The 23,351-nt window shown below is 41.0% G+C and overlaps 1 protein-coding gene and 1 gene segment (V, D, J or C); one reads left to right on the plus strand and one right to left on the minus strand.

The window, feature by feature from the left end:
* The window catches only part of LOC101600058, a 746,857-nt gene that overhangs the window by 211,570 nt on the left and 511,936 nt on the right, over nt 1-23,351 (plus strand).
* Nucleotides 18,722-23,351, minus strand: part of LOC123462130 (THUMP domain-containing protein 1-like) — a 48,542-nt gene continuing 43,912 nt past the window's right edge. Inside the window, exon 2 of the mRNA XM_045154397.1 lies at nt 18,722-20,960. Within this exon, the coding sequence (XP_045010332.1) occupies nt 19,861-20,960 (1,100 nt within the window). The 3' untranslated portion in view covers nt 18,722-19,860. The remainder of the gene's footprint in view (nt 20,961-23,351) is intronic.

A 23,351-nucleotide genomic window follows, 5' to 3' on the forward strand; every position in this document is an offset into this window, starting at 1 on the left:
TTTTTGGGAATCTGGGAGAGTTTTGGTTAGTTTAATCTTAAAAGTTAGGCCGGGGTCCTTCCCTGACACGTATAAGCGAAGGCCCCACTCAAATCCTCTAAGTCCCCAATCCTTGGTTTTTGCATGTTCAGTGAAAGAGATAGATATCGGGTTACACCATTGTCGGCAAGCAGGTTCAGTTGACCATCCAGGGGAAGTGAGGGAGAATTTAGATGGGGTTTTTCTTTTAACAGTAATATAATCCCATTTAGAAGAGGGCTTCCAATAGGCGTCCCCAGTGGTCTCGCATCCCCAAGAGGCACAAAAATAATCAGAGGAATATCCACATTTTGAGTTTAAGGTCCAGTCCCTGTGGGTCCCTGGACAGACATATATGGGGGCCATGTTGAGTCGTGTGCGTCCGGTCTGGCTGTCACATCCAGGAAGGGAGGAGGACTCAAGGGGAGAGCGAGAATTTATGGGTGTGGCCTGGGGCAAAAAGTGGTCAGGGGTGCCCCAGGATGAGTCCGCCCCTAAAGCTAGCTTACAAAGGTCTACTTCTAAGATTGGCCAGGGGGTAGATGTTGACAGTTGAGATGTGGAGTTAGCAACAGCTCCTGCTTGATTAATGATTTGCCAGGTGTAATTGTAAAGTTGATAGGGTGAAGAGGATAGAGAACAAGGCAACAATATAGTTAACAATGTCCAAACCTTAAAAAACTTCATCATGATTGACAGAGACACGGTGAAGACGCAGTTTAAGGGGGTTATCAGTCTTTGTCAGCTGCCAGCGGGGGTCAGGTGATGGAGCTGGTTTCACATGAGATGCGTGGATCCAGGCAGCTATCCCGTCTACCTTCACGGCGGTGGGTGTCGTCAGGAGTACCGTGAAGGGCCCCTTCCAACGAGGTTCGAGGTTTGAGGGTCGGTGTCGCCTTACGTAGACTGAGTCCCCTGGCTGGTATGAGTGCGGGGCTGGGTCCTTAGCAGGTAGATAGCTCTCTTTCAGTTTTGGCCATAAGTCCTTTTGGAGGATATATAGCGCCTGGAGCCTGTGGTTCAGATCAGAGGAAGAAATTATATCTGGGTTCTGCATTAGCAACTTATTAAGTGGGGTTGGGACATCAAATAAAATCTCAAAAGGAGTTAGGTTAAACTTGTAAGGGGTGTTGCGAACCCGGAAGAGGGCCCACGGAAGGAGCATCGTCCAATCTGTACAGCCAGTCTCTAAGGACAATTTAGTTATGGTCTCTTTTAATGTTATATTCATTCTTTCTACATGTCCTGAGCTCTGGGGTCTATAAGCACAATGTAATTTCCAATTAATCCCCAAAGTTCTGGCCACCTCCTGACTTACCTGGGCAACAAAGGCAGGACCATTGTCTGAGCCTATTACCTGAGGTACCCCATATCTGGGGATGATTTCTTCTAAAAGTTTTTTGGTTACCATTGTGGCTGTCTCTTTCTTAGTGGGGTAGGCTTCCACCCATCCAGAGAATGTGTCTATAAAAACTAGAAGATATTTATTCCCATAGCGGGCAGGTTTCAGCTCGGTGAAATCAGTCTCCCAATACAAGCCTGGTCGATCTCCGCGAAGTCTCTTACCAGGGTCCATCTGGGAGGTCTGGGCATTTACTTTTTGACATGGGATGCATTGTTTTACCAGCTTCTCAGCTATTTCTTTAAGTCCTATTATGTGATAATCTGTCTTTTTGAGAGTTTCTATTAATTTTCTAGCTCCAAAATGAGTTAGCCTATGTAGCTGTTGCAGAGTGGATTCTGCTTGTTGTCTAGGTAGGATATGTTTCCCTTCTTCTGTCTCCCATCTTTGGGTGTCCTTATTAAATTTCTTTTGTATTCTAGTCATATCTTTTAGGTCCTGTTCAGTATATTCTGAAGGCTGTAATTTTGGGAGGCCAATTTCTTTTCCAACTAAGGGGAGCAGATACGTTCCTTGAGCAGCCTTTTTGGCCTCTACATCAGCCATCCTGTTTCCTCTTGCCACTAGAGAGTTTCCTTTTTGGTGCCCCGGACAATGGACTATAGCCAGCTTGGCAGGCCGATGCAGGGCATCGAGTAAATCTAAAATTTCTTGTTTGTTTTTGATTTCTTTTCCTGCAGAGGTTAATAATCCTCTCTGCCGGTAGATGGCACCATGCACATGTGCAGTTGCAAAAGCATACCGGCTGTCTGTATATATGGTAGCCTTTTTCCCTTCTGCCATATTTAAGGCTTGGATTAATGCAATTAATTCGGCTTTCTGGGCTGAAGTCCCTTCAGGCAGTTTGTTAGCCCAGATCACCCTGTCTCCATCAACAATCGCCGCCCCCGCCATCCACTTACCTTCAAGGAGGTAGCTACTGCCATCAGTGAACCAGGTTACCTTGGCATCCAGTAGTGGCTGGTCCGTCAGATCAGGTCTCGTTCCGGTAACCTCAGCCAAGATGTCCCCACAGCTGTGAATTACTGTGGAGTCGGGATCTGGCCAGAGGGTAGCCGGATTTAGTTGAGTGGGGGGTGCAAACTTGACTCTGTCCGAGTTAAGGAGGAGACTCTGGTAGTGGGTGATTTGGGCGTTTGAGAGCCATCGGTCTGGAGGCTGACGGATGACACTCTCCAGTGCATGGGATGCAATGACTGTGACAGTCTGCCCCAGAGTTAATTTATCAGCATCCTTTAAAAGTAAAGCCACGGCGGCAATAATCTTGAGGCAAGGGGGCCACCCAGCGGCCACAGGATCCAATTTTTTTGATAAATAGGCCACTGGCTTTCGCCAGGGCCCTAGTTTCTGAGTCAGTACCCCTTTTGCAATGCCTTTCTGCTCATGTATATACAAGTAAAATGGCTTGGAGGTGTTGGGAAGGGAGAGAGCAGGTGCCTTTAAGAGGGCACGCTTGATGTCGTCAAAAGCCTGTTGTTGTTCCTCTCCCCATTGGAAAACTGCAGACGTCTTAGTCAAGGGGTAAAGGGGGGCCGCCTGGGCGGCGAACCCCGGTATCCACAGTCTACAAAATCCTGAAGATCCCAGGAATTCCCGTACTTGCCTGGCATTTGCAGGCACTGGGATCTGTTCCACAGCCTGTTTACGTGCTTCCGTCAGCCATCTCCGCCCTCCTTTCAGAGAATACCCCAAGTAGGTTACTTGCCTTTTGCAGAGTTGGGCCTTCTTTGCCTAGGCGGGGTAACCCAGGTGGGCCAGTTCCTCCAATAGTGCCTTTGTCCCCTGTTCACATTCAGTTTGGGTTCCAGCCGCGAGGAGTAAGTCGTCAATGTATTGGAGGAGAGTTACCTGGGGTTTTGAGGTTCGGAAGGAGGCCAGGTCCTGGTGAAGTGCCTTGTCAAAGATGGTGGGTGAATTTTTGAATCCTTGGGGCAGCCTAGTCCAAGTCAACTGTCTGGAGATTCCGGAGTCTGGGTCCTTCCATTCAAAGGCAAAGATAGGTTGACTTTTTTCATTCAGTGGCAAACAGAAAAAGGCATCTTTCAGGTCCAAGACTGTGTACCAGTCTCGGTCTGGAGGTAGTGAACTCAGGAGGTTATAGGGGTTCGGCACGGTTGGGTGCAGGTCTTTAACCCTCTTGTTAACCTCCCTTAAGTCCTGAACTGGGCGATAGTCATTAGTATTTGGCTTGCGCACTGGTAGCAAAGGGGTATTCCAGGGGGATTGGCGCCTTCTTAGGACTCCTAATTCTAAAAGCCTCATTATGTGAGATTTTATTCCTTCTCTGGCCTCCTGACTCATGGGGTATTGACGTACTGAGACAGGTGTTGTGGAAGCCTTTAGATTAACAATTATTGGTGGCTGATGGGAGGCCAATCCCATCCCGGCAGTTTCAGCCCATGCTCCCGGGACTTTGGTGAGCCATTTGTCAATGTCTGCATTGGTCTGAGGCCTTTCAAATAGCCTATGTTCATCTTCTAATTTCATAGTTAAAACATGGATAATTTCCCCATGTTGGTCAGTCACTTGGGGGCCCTTCTTTGTGAAGGTAATTTGAGCTCCTATTTTTGTTAATAAGTCCCGTCCCAATAAGGGAGCGGGGCAGCCTGGAATCAAGAGGAACGAGTGGGATACCCGGCCCACGCCTAGGTCCACCATTCTTCGGGTAGTCCATGAAAATTGTTGATTTCCAGTAGCCCCGAGCACCCATGATTTCTTGTTAGAAAGGGGTCCTTCTGGTTTCAGTAGGACCGAGTGCTGGGTGCCAGTGTCCACTAGGAATTGGATGGGTTTCCCCTCCACCTTCAAGGTTACCCTAGGCTCGGGGAGGGGATCTGAGCCCCGTCCCCCTCATTCATCATCTTCTAGGGTCAGAACCTCTTTTGGTTTCTTTTGGGGGCAGTCCTTAATCCAGTGTCCCTTCTCTTTGCAATAGGCACATTGGTTCTTTTCTAATTGGCGCCTGTTGCCCGGGTTTTCCTTCCGCCTAGTATCCCTAGGTCTGTCTGCATCTCTTTTATTCTGGATTACGGCGGCCAGAATTCTAGTCATGTTTTTCTCATGCCTCTTATCACGTTTATGGTCCCTTTCTTCCTGTTCTTTTGCCCTCCTCTCTTCTTTTTCCTCTTCAGTTTCTCTTTTATTATAAACCTTTTCTGCTTCCTTAACTAAGTCTGACAGAGTATAACAGCTTAACCCATCTAGTATTTGTAATTTCCTTCTGATATCTGGTGCTGACTGATCTACAAAATACATCAGCACTGAAACTCTTTGTTCCTCCGCCATAGGATCAAAGGGCATATACCTACGATAGGCCTCCATGAGGTGCTCAAGGAACACAGAGTGGACCTCATTAGGTCCCTTAATGACTTCTCTTACCTTGGCCAAATTGGTAGGGCGTCTTGCAGCCCCACGGAGACCAGCCACCAGAGCCTGGCGATAGATTCAGAGATGCTCCCTACCGTCAGGGGTGTTGAAGTCCCAGTTTGGTCTGATCAGGGGGAACCCGTCATCTATGACATTATGGAGTTGGGTTGGGCGCCCGTCGTCACCAGGGACGTTCTTTCTGGCTTCCAACAGGATACGTTCCCTCTCCTCGGTCGTGAAGAGGGTCTGGAGTAACTGCTGGCAATCGTCCCATGTGGGCTGGTGGGAGAAAACTAGGGATTCCATGAGTGCAGTTAATTTTGAGGGGTCCTCCAAGAAGGGAGGGTGGTTGGCCTTCCAATTATAAAGGTCTGCGGAGGAGAAAGGCCAATATTGTAGGGGTGGCAGAGGTCTCTGAGTTGGGTCATCCCCTAGTCCTAAAGGGGGTGGGGGTCCTATAGCCCTGAGTGGTAGGGCAACGGTACTATCAGGAGACAGAGCTCACCTACTTCAGGTCCCCGTGGCTGGGCCCCCCTGTGCCCCTTCTGGTGAGGGGGCAGGAGGAGGAGCTATGGGGGTGTGGGTTGGCGGGTAGGGTGGTGGTGAATCCAGGAGGAGCTCCGTCTGAATGTCCGGGTAAATCTTCTTTTCCTCCCGGGGGGGTCCTGCAACGAGAACTTTTGAAGTCCCCAAGGGGCTACTGTTAGTGGGTTGGGGAGGAATCCAGGGCTTCAACCAGGAAGGCGGGTCTTGGACAAGATCCTGCCAAGTAAAAATGTAAGGCATCTGGTTGGGGTGGCCTCCAGGCTCCTGCAAGATGATCCATTTAACAGCCTGAATAAGATCTGGGTTAAAGGTCCCTCCTTGGGGCCATCCAACATTAAACATAGTCCATTCTCCCTCACACATAGTTTGCCATTTTCCTTTCTTTATTTCAACAGATAAACTATGAGCTCAGCTCTTAATGTCAGTCCAGTGAGCTAAAGTCAAGTCCAAAGGGGTTGAGATAGTCTGTCCCATGTTAGGAGGGGAATAAAAGAGATAGGAGAACAAAAGGATCTGGAGAACACCGAGAACAGAGACAAAGGTGGCCCGATCGCTGCTCGAGTAAAAATGAAACTGAAGCAGATGGCGGCGAGCGGGACCCAGATGATGCTTCCCGACAGAGGCGAACTCGATCCGAGTTCTTCAGATAGGAGACAGAAAAACCTGTCTCCCGGGGGCAATCAGGAGCGTCCTCCAGATTGCTGGGTGGTGGTCCTCAGGCCCATCAGCCCCGACTCAGAGCACCCAAAGGGAAGGCATCCAGATACTGAAACCAGTTGAAATTGAAAATTTTTCCAGAGGACAGAGATAAAAGTACAGATGTACACAGACAAGACAGGAGGCGCCTCTTACCTCTGAGGGGTCCTAAATGAGGTCTGGGGTCTTGTAGAGTTTCCCGGCCAATGCACCAAATGTGGGGTTCCCCAGAGGGGTCCCTGCTCAGGGCTGTCTACACGACCCCAAGAACACTCACGCAGGAAGCTCTCAATGCAAACCGCACAAGGTTTATTGAATCTGATGCATCGGGGCTCAACACAGATTCCTCTCGCAGGAGGGGTGAAGATCCCCTAGCCTCGGGTTTGGTCAGCTGATATAGGCTAAACCCACAGGTATGCAGAGTCATAGGGGCTTTCCAGCCATGGGTCCCTCTGATTGGGTGGGGCCCACGGGGTGGGCTCGTGTCTGGGGGCTTCAGATATGTGTTGACCGTTGATTGGTTGTGTCCAGGTGGGGAGTTATCTTAATGAGGAACTCGAGTTCCTGGAATTTAGGCATTGTATAAGGCATACAAAAGGTCAGGTTCCTCATGGTATACTTTTTACAAAATGGAGGCAGTTGCAAAATGGCGGTTCTGTGATTCAGTGCAGCAGCAAGCAAGCCATATTACAGAAGCTTAAAAAGGCAGATTAGCAGAGCAACTAGAAAACAGGGCAGCAGAAATAGGGCAACTTTTATCCTTTCAAGGAGAAGCTGCAGAGGAGAATTTAACTAAGATTATACAGGGTCCTGGTGAGAATTATACTGATTTTGTAGATAGAGTGATAAAAACAGCAGGGAGAGTATTTGGAGATTCTGACACTGGTATGGACTTTGTAAAAAAGCTTGCTTATTAAAATGCAAATCATGCTTGCAAAGCAGCTATATGGCCTTATAGAAAGAAAGTTGATCTACAAGGATATATTAGGTTATATGCTGATATTGGCCCTAGCTATACGCAGAGGACAGCCATGGCTGCAGTGTTACAAGGAATTCCTTTTCACGTGGCCTTTGACATGGGAAAAATTGATAGCTGCACAAATGTTAGTTCAAGAGCAATTAGAGGCAGGGAATATAGAGGAATCATCTTCACCCTGGAATACTCCAATTTTTGTCATTAAAAAGAAATCAGGAAAATGGTGGTTACTCAAAGATCTGAGAGCTATGAATGTTACTATGCATTTAATGGGAGAATTACAACCTGGTCTGCGTAGTCCTGTAGCTATTCCAGCTGACTTTTCTAAAATGATTATTGACTGAAAGATTGCTATTTTACTATACCTTTACATCCACGAGATTGTTGCCATTTTGCTATTAGTATTCCTTCTAGTAATTCTAAGGAGCCTATGAAAAGATATCAATGGAAAGCTCTCCCTCAAGTATGATTAATAGTCCAACTTTATGTCAGAAATTTGAGGCTAAAGCTTTAGCTTCTAAAAGGAGCAAACTTCCTCATATATATATTATTCATCATATGGATGATATTTTATTAGCTGGAAAGGAAAAGACAGATGTTTTGACTTGTTTTTCTTACATGGAACAACAGCTCACTATGTGGGGATTAAAAATTGCACCTGAAAAGGTACAACAAGATTCCCCTTTTTCTTTTCTTGTGTTATATTTATATCCAAAACAAATTAAACCACAGAAAGCTACTCTTAAAACACAAAACCTTACCACTTTAAATGATTTTCAGAAATTGTTAGGAGATATTAATTGGATTAGGCCTTATTTAAAACTTGCTATTCATGAATTAAAACCTTTACTTAATATACTACAGAGGTACCTTAATTCTTCTTCTTTTTGTTCCCTTACACCTGAAGCTTCTGAAGCATTAATTACAGTACAAAAGTCTATAGAAGAACAATTTATCACTTATATTGACTATAGTAAAGAGTTGTGGTTCCTTGTATTTCCTACCCCATATACTCCAACAGGATTATTGTGGCAAGGATCTCCTATACTATGGACACATCTTGCACCTTCTCCTCCAAGAACTGTCACTCCTTATCATGATGATGTTGCTAAAGTAGTGATGGAAGGAAGAGCTGAATCTATTAAATATTGTGGGATAGAACCACAGGTTATCCGTCAGCCTTATAATTCAAAACAGGTTTCTTGGCTTTTTGATTTTTCAGATACCATGGCAGGTTTTGCAGGAAGCATTGATAATCATTACCCTAAACATAAATTGATTCAGTGTTTCATGCAACATAAAGTCATTTTTTTCCTTGAAATACACAATTTTCTCCTATAAAGGATGCTATATTGGCCTTTACAGATGGACCTTCTTCTGGCCTAGCTGCTTATTCTTTAAATGGACAAACATATACTTTTAATACTCCTTATAAATCTGTGCAATTTGTAGCACTGGCAGCCCTTTAAAGCTTTATTGCAACATACTGCTACTATATCTGTTAATATTTACACTGATAGCCAATATCTTGCCCACTCAGTTCCTTATTTAGAAACCTGTAGTAGAATGAGTCCTTCTTCTACAGCTTACAGTTTGTTTGCACAGGTTCAACTTTTGATTCTCCAGCACTCAGTACCTTTCTATGTAGGACACCTTCGTGCTCATTCTGGCCTCCCTGGACCCTTAGCTCTGGGAAATGCTATTACAGACAAGGCTACTAGAATTTTTTCTGTGGAAGGAGCTATTAATGTTCATAAGCTTCATTATCTTAATGGTAATAATATACATCTTAAATATAAAATTACACATGAACAAGCATGACAGATAGTTTAAAATTGTCAACAATGTCTCACATTTTTACCTATGCCACATCATGGTGCCAATCCTCAAGGATTGACTCCTGGCCATTTATGGCAAATGGATATAACTCATGTTCCTGAGTTTGGAAAAATGAAATTTGTACATTTTTCTATTGACACGTATTCTGGTTTCATTTGTGCTTCTGCTCAAATGGGAGAAGCTACTAAACATGTTATTTCTCATTGTCTTCATTCTTTTAATATTTTAGGAGTACCTAAATAACTGAAAACAGAAAATGGTCCAGGATATACAAGTGCAGGATTTAAGCACTTTTGTGCTTTTAATATTGAACATGTTACTGGAATTCCTTATAATCTCCAAGGGCAAGGTATCAGTGAATGAGCAAATGGAACATTAAAAATCTGGTTACAGAAAAACTAAAAAGGGGGAAATGACACAAGGATCAGTAATAAGATGTTTAAATCATACTTAATTTATTTTAAATTTTTTACTTTTGAATGCAAAAGGGTTTTCTGCTGCTGACCGTTTTTGGCATGCACAGACCAATACTAATTATGCTAAATTAATGTGGAAAGATCCATTGACTAACAAGTGGAGTGGACCCGACCGTGTATTAATATGGGGACAAGGATCTGTTTGTATTTTTTTCACAGAAAGAAAATGGAGCCAGATGGTTACCAGAGTGTTTGGTCTGGTATGGTATGCAGGTCACGAGATCAAACAAGAGGACACTGCTGATCCTGATGATATGGTGTCATGTACATCTTGCTTACAGTGAAGTTTACTGGACTGTCCTCAGGATTGTGGTGTTCATACAATGGACATCAGCACACTTACATGTGGAAAATTGATGCTGCTATGGGAGGTATCAAGGTTACATCTGCCACCAATAATTCAAATAGTCTTCTAAAGGGAACTGTGATGGCCTGTGTTACACCACCTTATGCTCTGATGTTAGGAAATATAAATATTACTTAGTATCATGGGTCTGAAGGAATTTTTCATGTTACCTGTGATAATTGTAGTCTGTCCAGTTGTGTTTCTCATGATTCTGAAACTGTAATGATTGTCAAACAATCTGCATTTGTTATGATTCCTGGTATTCTGACAAGGGTATTCAAATTCTAGAGGAGTTTAAAAATAGTTTAAATAGACAAGAGAGAATTGTAGGTTTAAAATTATTACTGTGGTTGTTGCATTTATTACATTATTAGCTTTTATTACTACTCCTGCTGTTGCTCTTACACAAGAAGTTCATACTGCACACTTTGTTAATAATCTAGCTAAAAATGATTCTGTTGCTTTGGGAACTCAAGTAGCCATAGATAAGAAGTTAGAAGAAAAAAATAGATGTTTTTTTTGATGTAGTGACCTATTTAGGAGAGCAAATTCAAGGAATGAAGATTAGAGCTCGATGGGAATGCCATGCAGATTGCCAATGGATCTGCATCACTTCTAAAACTTCCAATGCTAGTTATGAAGATTGGGTAAAGGTCAAAATGCACTTGGAAGGAATTTGGCACCATGATAACATTTCATTAGATTTGGTTAGTTTACATTCAGAAATTCTAGCTATACAGAACAGTCATCTTGATTTTGATGCCACTAAGGCTGCTAATTGTTTACTTACTGCAACTAAGTCTGTGTTGCCTGGTTGGAACTCTCTAAGTTCCTGGATAGGCAGCTTTGCAGCTGTGGGAGTTTGCCTTCTGCTTCTCCTATGCTTATTGCCTATTTTCTTCAAGTGTCCAATGAAGTCTGTTGTGAATGTTTGTGCAGAGGTCTAAGGTATGCACTATAGAACACGTCCTTGGCTCCCTCAGATTTTATCCTAACTCTCCCTGAATTTTATCTGGCTGGTAGCCAGATACAGGTAAGATCGGGGGAGGAGGCATCCAACCTATGACAGGGTACGTATTGGAGGATAATACATTTGTCCTATGACGGGTAAGGATATTCTTCTGCCTCTGACAACCTAAGACAGGCACAGTTGCTTCTTTTAATAAATAAAGAAGGGGGAGATGTTGTGAGCTGTGGCTGCTCTTTGACTTCTGGAGCTACAGGTGGTCTTTAATCTCTTAACACAAACACCTTATCATATGGCCCACGTGAGAAGGTGCCAGATACAAAGGCATTATTTAACATATGGCCTAGGCACCAGACACAGAGGCATTACCATATGGCCCTGGTGAAGCTGACCTTAGGCATGTAGGCATTTTCGAGAAAGATTTGTCTTCTGTATATAAGCTTGTGCCTGCCTGAATAAACCTGAGCCTTGATCAGAACTTGTCTTGGCTCCATTCTTTGTGTTCTTGTCTCAGATTCATTCCCACTCCCTCCTTTGAGGCCTGTTTCGATTCTCATGCTGCAGGCCGGCATAGAATGCATTTGCTAAGCTCTAAATATATAACACTTTCACTTTTTACTGTTCTTTCTAGGTCTTTCTTTCTTTCTTTTTTACATTCTGGGTTTCAAGGTCCTGCAGCCTGCCATGGTGTGAAAATATTAGCTTGAAAACTCATAATAAACAAATCATGTATTAAATTGCATGCCCTTCTGAGTAGCATGACATATTCTGTCGCTAGACTCCATGCTCCTTAGGTTGTAAATCATCACTTTGTCCAGCATATCCAAGCTACAAACACCACCCGCTCATTTGTCACTTAGTATCTGTTTCTGCTATCCAAGTGACCACCTGGGTACCTTAGGGCTGTGTTAAAGTAATTCTTATTATTACTTAATCAGGGCCCCAGATGGCAACAATGATGTGGCTAGGAATTTGTAAATGCAAAGGAGAAACCACAGATTATTTCCTATGGAAAAACATAAAAATGTATCATAGGCACATATGTATAAGGATAAATATACAGATTTCAGTAATTTTTGTAATGTTAGGAATTCACTGGGGTCTTGGCATGATTCCCTCACTGATGATGGGGAAGTATTGTACATTGGGAGCAAGTCCAAGTAAATAAGCAATCAAAAAAAACAAAACAATGAAATTTGCATAAGCAATAAAAAATCCCCTAGGATAATGCAGTAGAAATAGAATTGGATAGGACAAATGGCTCAGTAGTCAAGCATGAAGACCTAAAGGAGCCTGTGACCTCCCAAGTTCAAATCTCTGGACCCATAGTAAACATGGCCACATGGGCCTGTAACTCCAATGGGGGAGCAGAGACTAGAATTGCCCAAGGTCACACAAAAAAATAGAAAGCTCCAGAATCAGTAAGAGACTCTAATTCAAATAAGAATGGGTGGGAGAGTAACACAGTGGGTTATCCAGAATTTTATTCTGACCACCACAGGCAAACAAATCCCACTGCAGGTCAGCATAGGGGACACTGCAAGAATGCATACACATGTAACGCCCCCCCCACACACACATAAAAGAAATTGAGGAATGTGGACCATTGTCTCCTATTGGATTGCTATGGTATGGTTTCTTTTGTTGTGCTTGAGATGACAACAAGTACTGATAGAAAAATATATTTTCCATATTTTAGAAAAAAACCCTCCTGCTTATGTTATTTAACATCTATTATTTATAATGAAACCATTCCTATTTTGGAGGCTGCTTCAAATTCATCCTCAATTTCTGCCTCTATATCTATATCAAAGCAGGATTGATTTTTCGATATCTTCATATTTCACTCATGTGAAAAAATTTTAAAGGAAATATTGTTTATTTAAACTCATGCTGTTTGCATTGAATGTTGCTTTGCTAAATGCTGTGATAACATTTCATCTGATGTTTATAAAATGTTTTCCATTCTCTTCTTTTGAATGTCAAAATTCTTCTAGAACAGGTCATTTCTAGTATTTCCCAATTCTTTTTTCTTAGGCACATTCTTAGAAATATCCATGTTACAAGAAATGCAGAAGAATTGATATTGATTTAATTGCCTTCCATCATTTCTTAAGTCATATAAAGTATGGACATAACTGAAAGTTTGTATTAAAATTCCTTGTAGACAAAGAAGCTATATATTCTCTAAGTTCTAAGCCATTACCTTAGCTTATAAATCAATATAAACAATTTCAATGTATAAAATGAAAATTAAATAGACCTAATTATGCTGTTCTGATGGTTTTGTGGGTTCCTTCTTTTCCACCATTGTAAAATAAGGTGATTTCTACTGCCATACCCAATTATTGTAGTGTATAATTTTCAGTATTCCAGAGTACTGATTCCTCATAAGGAAAGAATAGAAAGGGTCTACCAGAAAGAAATTTTAAGCTGATCTTTATGTATCTTTAAAGAAATTTTCACTGGCTATATTTTCAGAAAAAAAAAAAAAACAGATTTGAACAAAGCTGGACACTGCTTTCTTTGCTAGGAATAGCTTTAAGACAAAGCACCCGTAAAAGGGCAGAGCCTACTGAGATTGCTGAAGTGCCTGAGGAGATATGAATTCAGAGTCAGGCTTGTTTCTGTGAGAAATAGAAGGCCAGCTGAGTTCCCACTAAGCTCCAGAACAAATGGATCATAAACTGGCTGTAGCATTTTCAATCCTAGGCTTTCATCTAACCTGTGAGTTATAGAGAAGAAACTCCAGAGTATGTTATTAAGATGAAGGAATGAGAAAATTGGGATACAGATAAAATCATGGAACTAGAAACTTTAAGCAGAAAATATATACTTTGTGGTCTAAATACTTTCATTATCTGTCCATGCAGGGGTGAGTGGCCAACAGAAAGAGCAGGTAAAGCAAAGTTCTCAATCTCTGACAGTCCCTGAAGGAACAACTTCAATTCTGAATTGCACTTATGAAAACAGTGCATTTGGCTATTTCCCATGGTACTGGTAGTTCGTGGGTGAAGGCTGCATACATTCAATTGTGAATCAAAAGGAAAATGGGAGATTCACTATTTTCTCCAGTAAACATGAAAAACAGCTCTTGCTGAACATCACAGCTTCTCAGCCTGGAGACTCAGCCAACTACTTCTGCATAGTAAGTGCACAGTGCTCTCCATACACCCAAACCTGCCTTTGACTGGAGGAGATGTAGATGAGTTTTCATTGCTTGGATAGGCAATGAAGTAAATGTACCAATTCACTAGTGTGGTAGTATAATAGGGTGATTAATAAAGTAGATAGAATAACCAAATAAAGCAAATAAAAAACTTAGCTTAATAAGTGTGGTGGTTTGAGTTAGGTGTACTCCATAACCAGTAAAAAAAATGAAACCTTTGGGCAAAAGATAACAGCTCAATTCAGCTACAATTGTTTGAGAGATTACAACCATTGAGACTGGGGCAGCTGATCTGCATTGGGACTGCAGGAAGAATGCAGACTCTTTTGAAGGTAAGGGACCTAGATGCTGAAGGAGTGTCCTGCTCTTCAGAGTAGGTTTCATTCTCTACTTGCCCCCTGAATTAACAATTTGGTAGCCTACCCAGCACTATGGAGTATAATGTGCAGGGAAAATAGAGTCATTGTATTTGCAACATAGTTCTGTTTTTGTTTGTTTGTTTGTTTGCTTCTTTGTTTGGAAATGGCCATGGGCAACTTGAGGGAGGGTTGTTAGAAGCCCCTGCATGGAGACCTGATGGAGCCATGAGGATGCAGTGGAGATACTCAGGTCTTTTTGAAATGCTAGGACTGTGCAATGACCACCAAGGAGAGCTGCCAGCTTAGGATGATTGTCTCCCAGGCTCTGAGAAGCTGGAGCATGGAATTGGAACTCTAGACTTTTTCACTGGTTAGAGATGTTGAATTTGGAGCTATGGAACTTGGTTATTTGCCCTGTTTATTTTAAATCTTGTATTGGTTCAATTTTTCCTTGTTACCATCTTTTGCAATGTGAAAGTCTATTCTGTGCCATTATGGTTTTTGTTGTTGTCTGTTGTTTGTTTGTTGCACAGGCTAACAGTTAAGAGATCTTGGACTATGAGGATGTTTGAACAGCATTGGGATTGATAAAAACTATGGGGACTTTTGGGCTGGAGAGATGACTTATCAGTGAAGGCACTTGCACTGAGAAGCCTAAGGACCTATGTTTAACTCCACGGATCACATGTAAGCACAAAGTGATGAATGCATAAGGTCACACATATGCACAAGTTGGCACTTGTGTCTAGAGCTCGATTGCAGTGGTTGGAGGCCCTGACATTCCAATTCTCTCTCTTTCTCTTGCTCTTGTTCTTATTCTCTATCATTAAAAAAAGTCCAGTCTGTTGGGCTTGCCTCAAAAAAAATAAACTATGGGGTCTTTTAAAGTTAGAATGAATGCATTTCAGTTTATACCATGAATGATTGTGAGTTTAGGCAGGGCCAGAGGCATAATGTAGTGGTTTGAACTATAAACTCATGTATTCTGAAGCTTGGACCCCAGCTGATGGCAATTTGGGAATTGGAATCTCAAGGAAGTGGTATGTTTTGGGGGTGGGATTATGGGTGTTATAACCAGCTTCCCCTTGCCAATATTTAGCACACTCTTCTCTTGCTATTGTCCACCTGATGTCAGCCATGAGGTGATGTCTAGCTTCTGTTCATTCCACATTTTCTCTTTCCAACATGGAGTTTCCTCTTGAGTCTGTAAGCCAAAATAAACCATTTCCTCCCACAAGCTGCTTTTGGTTGGGTGCTTGTGCTAGCAACATGAAGCTAACTACAACAGAGAGCTGCCTGTGACACATTTTTTCATAATAAAGTATTTGAAGTTGTTATAAACATCTCATTAGTTGTGAGAGACTGGGGCTTTTATACATTGGTGGTAAAATACAAATCCATAGGATCTCATTTCTTAACATTTGACCAGCAATTCCTTTCTTGGGTATTCATCCAAGAGAAATTAAAGCACATGTGTACACCAGAACTTATATTTAAAGCATTTTTGTCCAGAATAGCCTTAAATTTGAAAATAACCAAAGAAACAAATAATCAGTTAACATTCCATAAACTGGTACAAAAAAATCCTGGTACATTTTTATACTGGAAAATGATACAATAATAAAGTAGGATAAAGTAGTGATACAGTTAACATAAGACATAGATCAAGGGATTCATAATTAATTAAATGTATGGAAACATGTACTATACTATAGAGTGGAATATTACTCATCCTTAAGAAGGAATGGACTGTTAAACTTGCATTATGATGAGTGAAAAAAGTCAATCTCAAAGGACACAAAACAAATGATTCTGCTGTTATATAACATTCTCAAAATGTCAAAAATATAAGGATATGGACAAGGCTGCCAGGGGTCCACAGTGGGGACTATGTGTACAAAAGATTTCTTTGAGGGTGATGAAATAGTTTTGAATGCTAATCATGGCAGTGGTTACATACACCTACACACGTAGAATTTTTTTTATAGAATTGTACATAAAAGAAACCATACAATAACTGATGTCTTATAATAAGGCCTATTTAATCAGTTATACCAGCATCAACTTGATGCTTTGGATAATGGTATGTACTGAAAGTGATCCATGATTATGGTTATGTTGTCACTGGGAAAAGTTTGGTATGAAAGAGGATTTTGTGCTACTTATAACAGTTGTGTATGTTTTAAATATAAAGTACATTGTTTCTTGGAATATTAGCACGGAAATTTTGTCAGCAGATTCTAATAATGAAACACACATGTCCCATGATCCCAATTGCAAGGGAATTTCCTAAGAGAAATAAAAACATGTCCATGGGAAGTCAAATGCAATGGTACATATCAGTCATCACAGTTATTGGGGAAGCTCAGGTAGGACAACTAAAGCTAAAGGCCAGTATGGGAAATAGAAATTTGTCAAAAGGAGGGAAAGACTACCTCAAAATGGGAAGGTTCTCCAGACAGTCACGTTACCTGTCTCCTCCAGTGGACTGCCCTCTGTGTGTGTCCGTATTTCTTCAATTGACATTCTTTTTTTTTTTTTAAGCCTTTGCGGAACAAATTTATTTTGATTTGTGAAAATATTAGGAACTTTGAAAACAGCCTGAATAGTTGACTATACCAAAAACAAAATACAAGTAAATATAACATTTGAAATTATATTCATCTTTAGAAAAACGTTTTAAAATATGTTAAACTCTTTTCTCTATAAGGTAAAACAAGTTCACTAACCCACAACATTGAAATTTGTTGCTTTTATTTTAACTATCATACCTTAAAAAAAAAAAAAGGAAGAAGTAAACACACCATTCAATTCCTACCCAGAAACTATTTATAAAATAATATATTAAAATGCTGGCAAATCTGAAAGCAAATCTTTCAGTCAGTAATTCAGAATTCAACATTACAAAGTATTGTACAGGCAAACAGGCTGAGTTACACTTATGTCTTACTAGATACAAATAAATAGTACAGACAATGAAAAACAAAAGGTCTTCCTGTCCAGCTTCACAAAGCAAAAAGAACAAATTAGTTCCAGAGTTACATGTTCTATGAACAGATGGCCAATTTGTTTCTAGTCGCTTTGTCTTCCACTATGAAAGTCCCTTTATCCTGGAACAAGTGCACAAAGGCAAGACTGCATCCCTCCTGTTCCCTCACATCACACTAGTCTGCTTCCCTTTCAGCATGACTTCAGCTAACCTGTGAAGATGTCTAAGTGCCACCCTGTCTACTTAGCAAGGTCCTGTCTATTCTATATGTCTATGTCTATTCTATTCTATAAACTGTCCTCTCAGACTAATATTCCAGGCACATAATATTCTCAGTATAAACAGTTTATTCTGTGATGTTCATTGGTCACTGCCAGCCTTTTTCAGTAACCATGCCTGTGAGGACTTTGAAATTCCAGAAACTCTGCAAGGAACCTTCATAGTATAAATGTGTACATTAAGTTGAAGGGTATTCTTATTTCACATGAATGCAGAGGTTGGACTAGAATAGATTTCTTTCATCCCCACATGGGAAAAGAAGGAAATGCTACTCACTTTTGTTTTGAATTTCCTCCAGCTGAGTTTTCATAACACAAAACTTGTGACCTTTCAAGTCCAAGTTCTTACAGAAACACTTGAGTTCCTTTAACAATTTACTTTTCCAGTCAGTTTCCTTTACTAAAGTCCAAGATTGTCACTTTTAAAATAAAACTTTCTCTATATGATCTTATAGAAACTTGTTCATTTTTTACATGTGATGAAACTGTGCGCTGAACAGTCTTACGTTTATTTTCAAAGCTATTAGCAAGACTTATCCTACTATTTTCTTATAAGGACCCTGGCCCTTCACCTTTCCAGGCAAATATCCAGGTTAGGATTCTTCTCTGGTAAGCCACCAGGTTCCTCTAGTAAGCAGATTATGTGCTCTTGGTCCAGGTTTTGATGCCATTTTTCCCTAATATTGTGCCACAAATGAGTCTTTTAATAAAACTAAACACTGTAGCATTTCTAAGCTTTTTTTTTTCATATCATCTTCAGGTTTTTGAAGTCAGTATCTCTGTGTACAAAGCAGTGAGTACTAAATATTAATACCAGAATTTTTAAATTTGTGTGCATTTATGGGTGAGCCAGCGTCTCCCTGGTACTTGCAAACAAATACCAGATGCTTGCACTACTTTTGCTTCTGGCTTATGTGGGTGGCTTGGGAATTGAAACTGGGCCTGAAGGCTTTGCAAGTGCCTTTAACTGTTAAGCCATCTTCTAAGCCCTAGATTTTCTTTTTCTTTCAATGAAGCAAAACTGCTATGGAGCCAACTACTGACAGAGTTCCAAGAGTATGACGGACCATTGGTTTTCAAGTATGAAAATACAGCACAGAAGCAGGGGATGGTGGTGCACGCCCTTAATGGTGGTGCACTAGGGAGGCAGAGGTAGGCGGATCACTGTGAGCTGGAAGCCACCCTGAGACTACATAGTGAATTCCAGGTCAGCCTGGCCTAAAGTGAGACCCTACCTCAGGAAGAAAAAAAAAAAAAAACAAACCAGCATTAAATACATACTGTGTGGGAGAGTTTGAGCAAAAAAAAGTTGTTTTAATTGGGTCATTTATACATTATTTGTTAACTCTATTGACTCATCAACCCAGGTGGATTTTAACTGCTGCTGTTTTTAACATAATTACACAAAACTTCTTTAGTATCATGTGTACATCAGCTTATTAAACTGACAATAAAGTTGTTTCAAGTCTTGTGCTTGTCCCATTATTTTAATGTGTAGTTCTCACCAATTCTTTCCTAGGAGGAGATCTGTTTGAAAGTAATTTGCTGCCTAAACTTTCTTAGTCAATGTCTTTTTTTAAGAAAAACTTTATTTTGCTAGTCCAAAAGCTACTTAAAGAAAGAAACATTCTTGGCAAATAACTGGTTTATATGCTGGAGTAATTACTAGATATATAGCTACAAGCCACAGTCAGTGCACAATGTAACAGAAATGCTTGGACAAGTGAAACCCTGTGAAGTAGCTTTAATGTCAAAACAAAGTTGCTTGGTATTCCTTTTGTACTCATATATGGAAGTAATTCAGAAGGCTGATTCTTTCTCAATAATCTTATCAGAAATGTCCATAAGCCTGTCTCAAAATGGTCCTCTTTAACCTCACACCTGGCTTCAGTTATTTGCAGCAATAAATCATCAGATTTGCTTATACAAATGTTAATACTAAAATATAACAATGAAAACTCAAAACCATCAAAAACAACTCACTTTTCTTTTAACTTACACAATCCCATTTTGCAGTGTTTAAAATGGAGTGGCAGGGCACAGCTGAGTGGTGGTATCTAAGCTTCTCAGAATGAAGGACACTTCCCTGGGATTTCCTACTTTTTAGCTACTGTTCATCCCCATCCATCATTTGGCAGTTCCTAAAGGGAACTGGGGAAGATAATCAAGAGGAAAAGGCCAGTATCCTTCTCCTGTATAATAATTATCACCTTCCCCCTGTGTAATAGCACACAGACCTGAAAAAAACTGCTGACAGAGCTGAGAGGACGCTAACAGAAGTGTTAGCAGGGCTGAGAGTTCACTGTTTAGTACTGTGAGAGCAGCACTGAGCAGCACGCAGAAGTCAAAATATATTGTTACAATTTTACATGAAACCCCAGAAGCATCTCACAGAACCCTGGCTGAGAAACCCACCTCCAGCACTGTGACCTCCTATGAGAGGTCATTTTCATTTGAGTTGGCTCCTTCTGAGACTGGATTCACAATTTCTGGTTTATCTCCTCCCTCATTCTCCAAGAGTGACTCAGATCTGGGTTCTGTCGGCCCTACCGCCTCACTGTTCTCTGGTGCCACCTGCTGGTCATTTTTTCCGTCTGCTGGATCATTTTGATTCAATTTTTTGTCAGGTTCCAATTTTGCTTCTTTCCCATTGCCCAGCTTTGGGTGAAGCTGTGATGGGTCTTTAGCACTCTTTACTACCTCCTGAAGTTTGTATTTTCTAAACAGCATGTAATCTTTCACAACACTCAGGCAACAGACAGCTTTAATGATTTCTACAACCACTGTGTACTGCGGATTAGTGAGATCCACTTTATTTTCTGTATTGAGGCTGCTTACTATCCCTGCCAACTCTTTGATAACTTCTTCCCTATTCATGTGACTATTATTTCGCGATTTGTATACAATCTGAACTGTCCCCTTATTTGGAGCTTTAAACCAGGGTTCCAAAAATGTTTCTGCATATTTTTTCATGTCTTCTAAGAAAGCTTTGTACGTGCCTGAGATGGGTAACATTCGTAGAATAACTCGGGTCTTCTTTTTCTTGGTCTTGTACATATCCTGGAGAATATGATGTACCAATTTCTCAGGTTCTATCCCAAGTGTCCTGATAAAGACTACATTATTTGTTCCACTCTCCACTGACTGGAATCTTCTTAGTCTCATCTCTGTACAAGCCTTAATGTCACCAACTTCTTTCTTCAAGGCAGCCTCTACGTCATCATCTTCTCCCTCACTTCCAGAGGGCTGCCGATCCTTGTCTGGAAACTTCTCGGGCCCGTACAGGTCGTCGCCGTACTCGTTGAGCAAGCTGTAGGCCTCCTCCACGCACTTGCGCTCGTTCACGTTACAGGTGATGAGGACACCCTGCAGCCCGGGCTCCAGCTGCCGCCCGCCCGCATCGCCGCGCCGGGCTCGCTTGGCCTGCACGTACTGCGCTTTGCCTTTCCGCTTCCCGCCTCCGGGCTGAGGCGCCCGCTGGGCCGGGGACGCCACAGTGCTTGCGACCCTCCACGTTCCTCGGCGCCCTGGCTCTGCCGACGCGGGATGATTGCGTCAGCTTCAATTGACATTCTTTAGAAGGATACCAGTCATAGTGGTTATGGAATCACTCTACTCTAGCACTAATTACATCTGAACCAACCCTGACTCCAAACAAGATTATTCTCTAAAGTAATAGATATTGGATTTTTAACATATGAATGGGAGTTTAAAGGCAAATTCAACAGAATAGTTTATAGAAAAATATCTTTGTTGTATGATTTATTTAAAGATCCTCAGATGAGAGACTTTTCTGTATTATTTAGTGAATCCTAAGCCATATTGTTTTCACTAAATTCACACATATATTATATATGTTATGTCTTATATATAGTGTAATTAAACACTTAGAAGGGTTTATAAACAAAGTAGTAACTTTAGATGGACATAAGTAAATAAAAAATAAAGTAGTATGCAATTCTTAGGTTGAAAGCCAGCATCTGTGCAGAGACATTATCAACCATGTACAAAGTGGGGAGAATCTTCATTGTAATTTGTGTGGCTAAATGAGAAATGTGAGTTTAGGGATCTTACAAAGAAACCTGGGACACCCTGAGGATAATTTACAACACAGTAGCTCAAATATTACTATTTGGACTCCATTACAGTACAGCCAAACAAAAATACATTGTCAGAACTTGGGAGTTTAACTCCTTCATCAGGTGAATTTTCAGTATAAAAGGAAAGACAATCTTCATTTAATCAATACCCAAATACCCAAAGAGAGAAATAGTTTACCAACTTTATGCCATGAATAGTTTCTTAATGTTTTCACAGAGGAAATGACATTTGGGAAGAGGCCCCTGTATTCCTGAGAATCCTAAGAATAACAGACTATCTCCAAACAACCATGCACTTGTGGTCACAGCACACCTGAGTGCTTGAATTTAGGAAGCTCATGATTCTTCCTTCTTAGGACTGCTTATAAAATGAAAAAGTTGCATTATAAATAGCATGCCTTTGATGCTGCTGCTAGCATTGCAATATACAGCAGGAAGGACTCCAAACCCAGAAGCCTATGTTGATCTCATTCATTTGAGCAGGTGTTCTGCAGTTGTGATGTTCCCAGTTGCCATGGTTTGGGGTAAGAATGAAGGAAGGTGTGGTTGAGAACTTTAGGTTTGTCTGTATAGGGAAGCCAAGAATGATAAGCACATTCTACCTCAGAATTGGAGGCAGGAGAACATCAAAACTCAAATGAATATTTGTAGTTGCAGACAAAATTCAGTGTTTGGTTTCAGATAATTATTCTCAGATATCACATAATATTTACTAAACTTGGAAATTTTCAATGATCACTCTCTGTGAACACTTCCTTAAAAATGAAACACTGATGAGCCTAATAATGGTACCAAACTGACTGTATTTGCTGAATACAAAACTAATTTAAAAAATAAAAAAAATTAACTTCATCCTATCAAATTTAATCAAATGACAATTCAAAAGAAGAGAGAAACACTGTTTAGGATGGGACAGATTTCTTTCTTTTGTTTTTTTTTCTTCATGTCTTGTAGTTTATTTAGAGAGAAGTCATGTTACAGTAGGATGAGCTTGAATTCTTGTTTAGAATGTGCTCCTTTCAAACATTCTACTTCAGAAAATGAAGCTTCTTAGAATTTTGGACCCTGAATTGGTCAGTGTTGGGATCCTATACACACAGGGAGTGAGCTAAAACCTGAAGCTTTGAATAGCTATTCATGCAAGTTGACCTTTCTGCCCATTTGTATCCAGGATCCATTTCAGGTTGATGTCCTGGGTACCAAGGAGATTCTTGCTTAAATCTATGAGTTGATAGTGGAATTTTGCTGTTGTAGCTTGTATCATATGTTGTTTCAAAGTAGTGTCCAAATTGGGAACGTAAGGGTTTAGGTTGTACAATGTCCCTCAGATCATATCTTTCTTGGTTCCAGTTGCCCAGCAGGGCATGGTTAGAATATGAATTTCCATTAGTGGTACACCTCCACCCATACTGAAAAACCTTGGACACATCATTCCAATGAGGACAGATTTCTTAATCAAGGTGCATCCAAACTTGTCCCATCCAGAAAGCACATTTTAGAGCCATCTGCTACCTGCTTCTCCAGAACAGAGCCATGACAACAAGGGGAAAATCCTGCCATCATGGGAAGCTCCCCAGGCTACTTTGGGAATTCATCCACCTACCTAAAAAATTTACAAGCCAGGACATTAGCTGCCTACCAACACTCACAGGGAAATGGACAGAGGACACCATAAATAATTAGAAATTTGTCCCTGAACCAAAGAACTGGAACAATTTTAGAGACCTTACCTGTACTGTCTTTTCTGGTCACTATATGTATCAATCCATTAAAACAATGAATCAGATAGAGGATTGGCAGCTGAATTCCACATTAAGCAAATTA

The sequence above is a fragment of the Jaculus jaculus genome, chromosome 7 (assembly GCF_020740685.1).
Source record: "Jaculus jaculus isolate mJacJac1 chromosome 7, mJacJac1.mat.Y.cur, whole genome shotgun sequence".
Lineage (NCBI taxonomy): Eukaryota > Metazoa > Chordata > Mammalia > Rodentia > Dipodidae > Jaculus > Jaculus jaculus.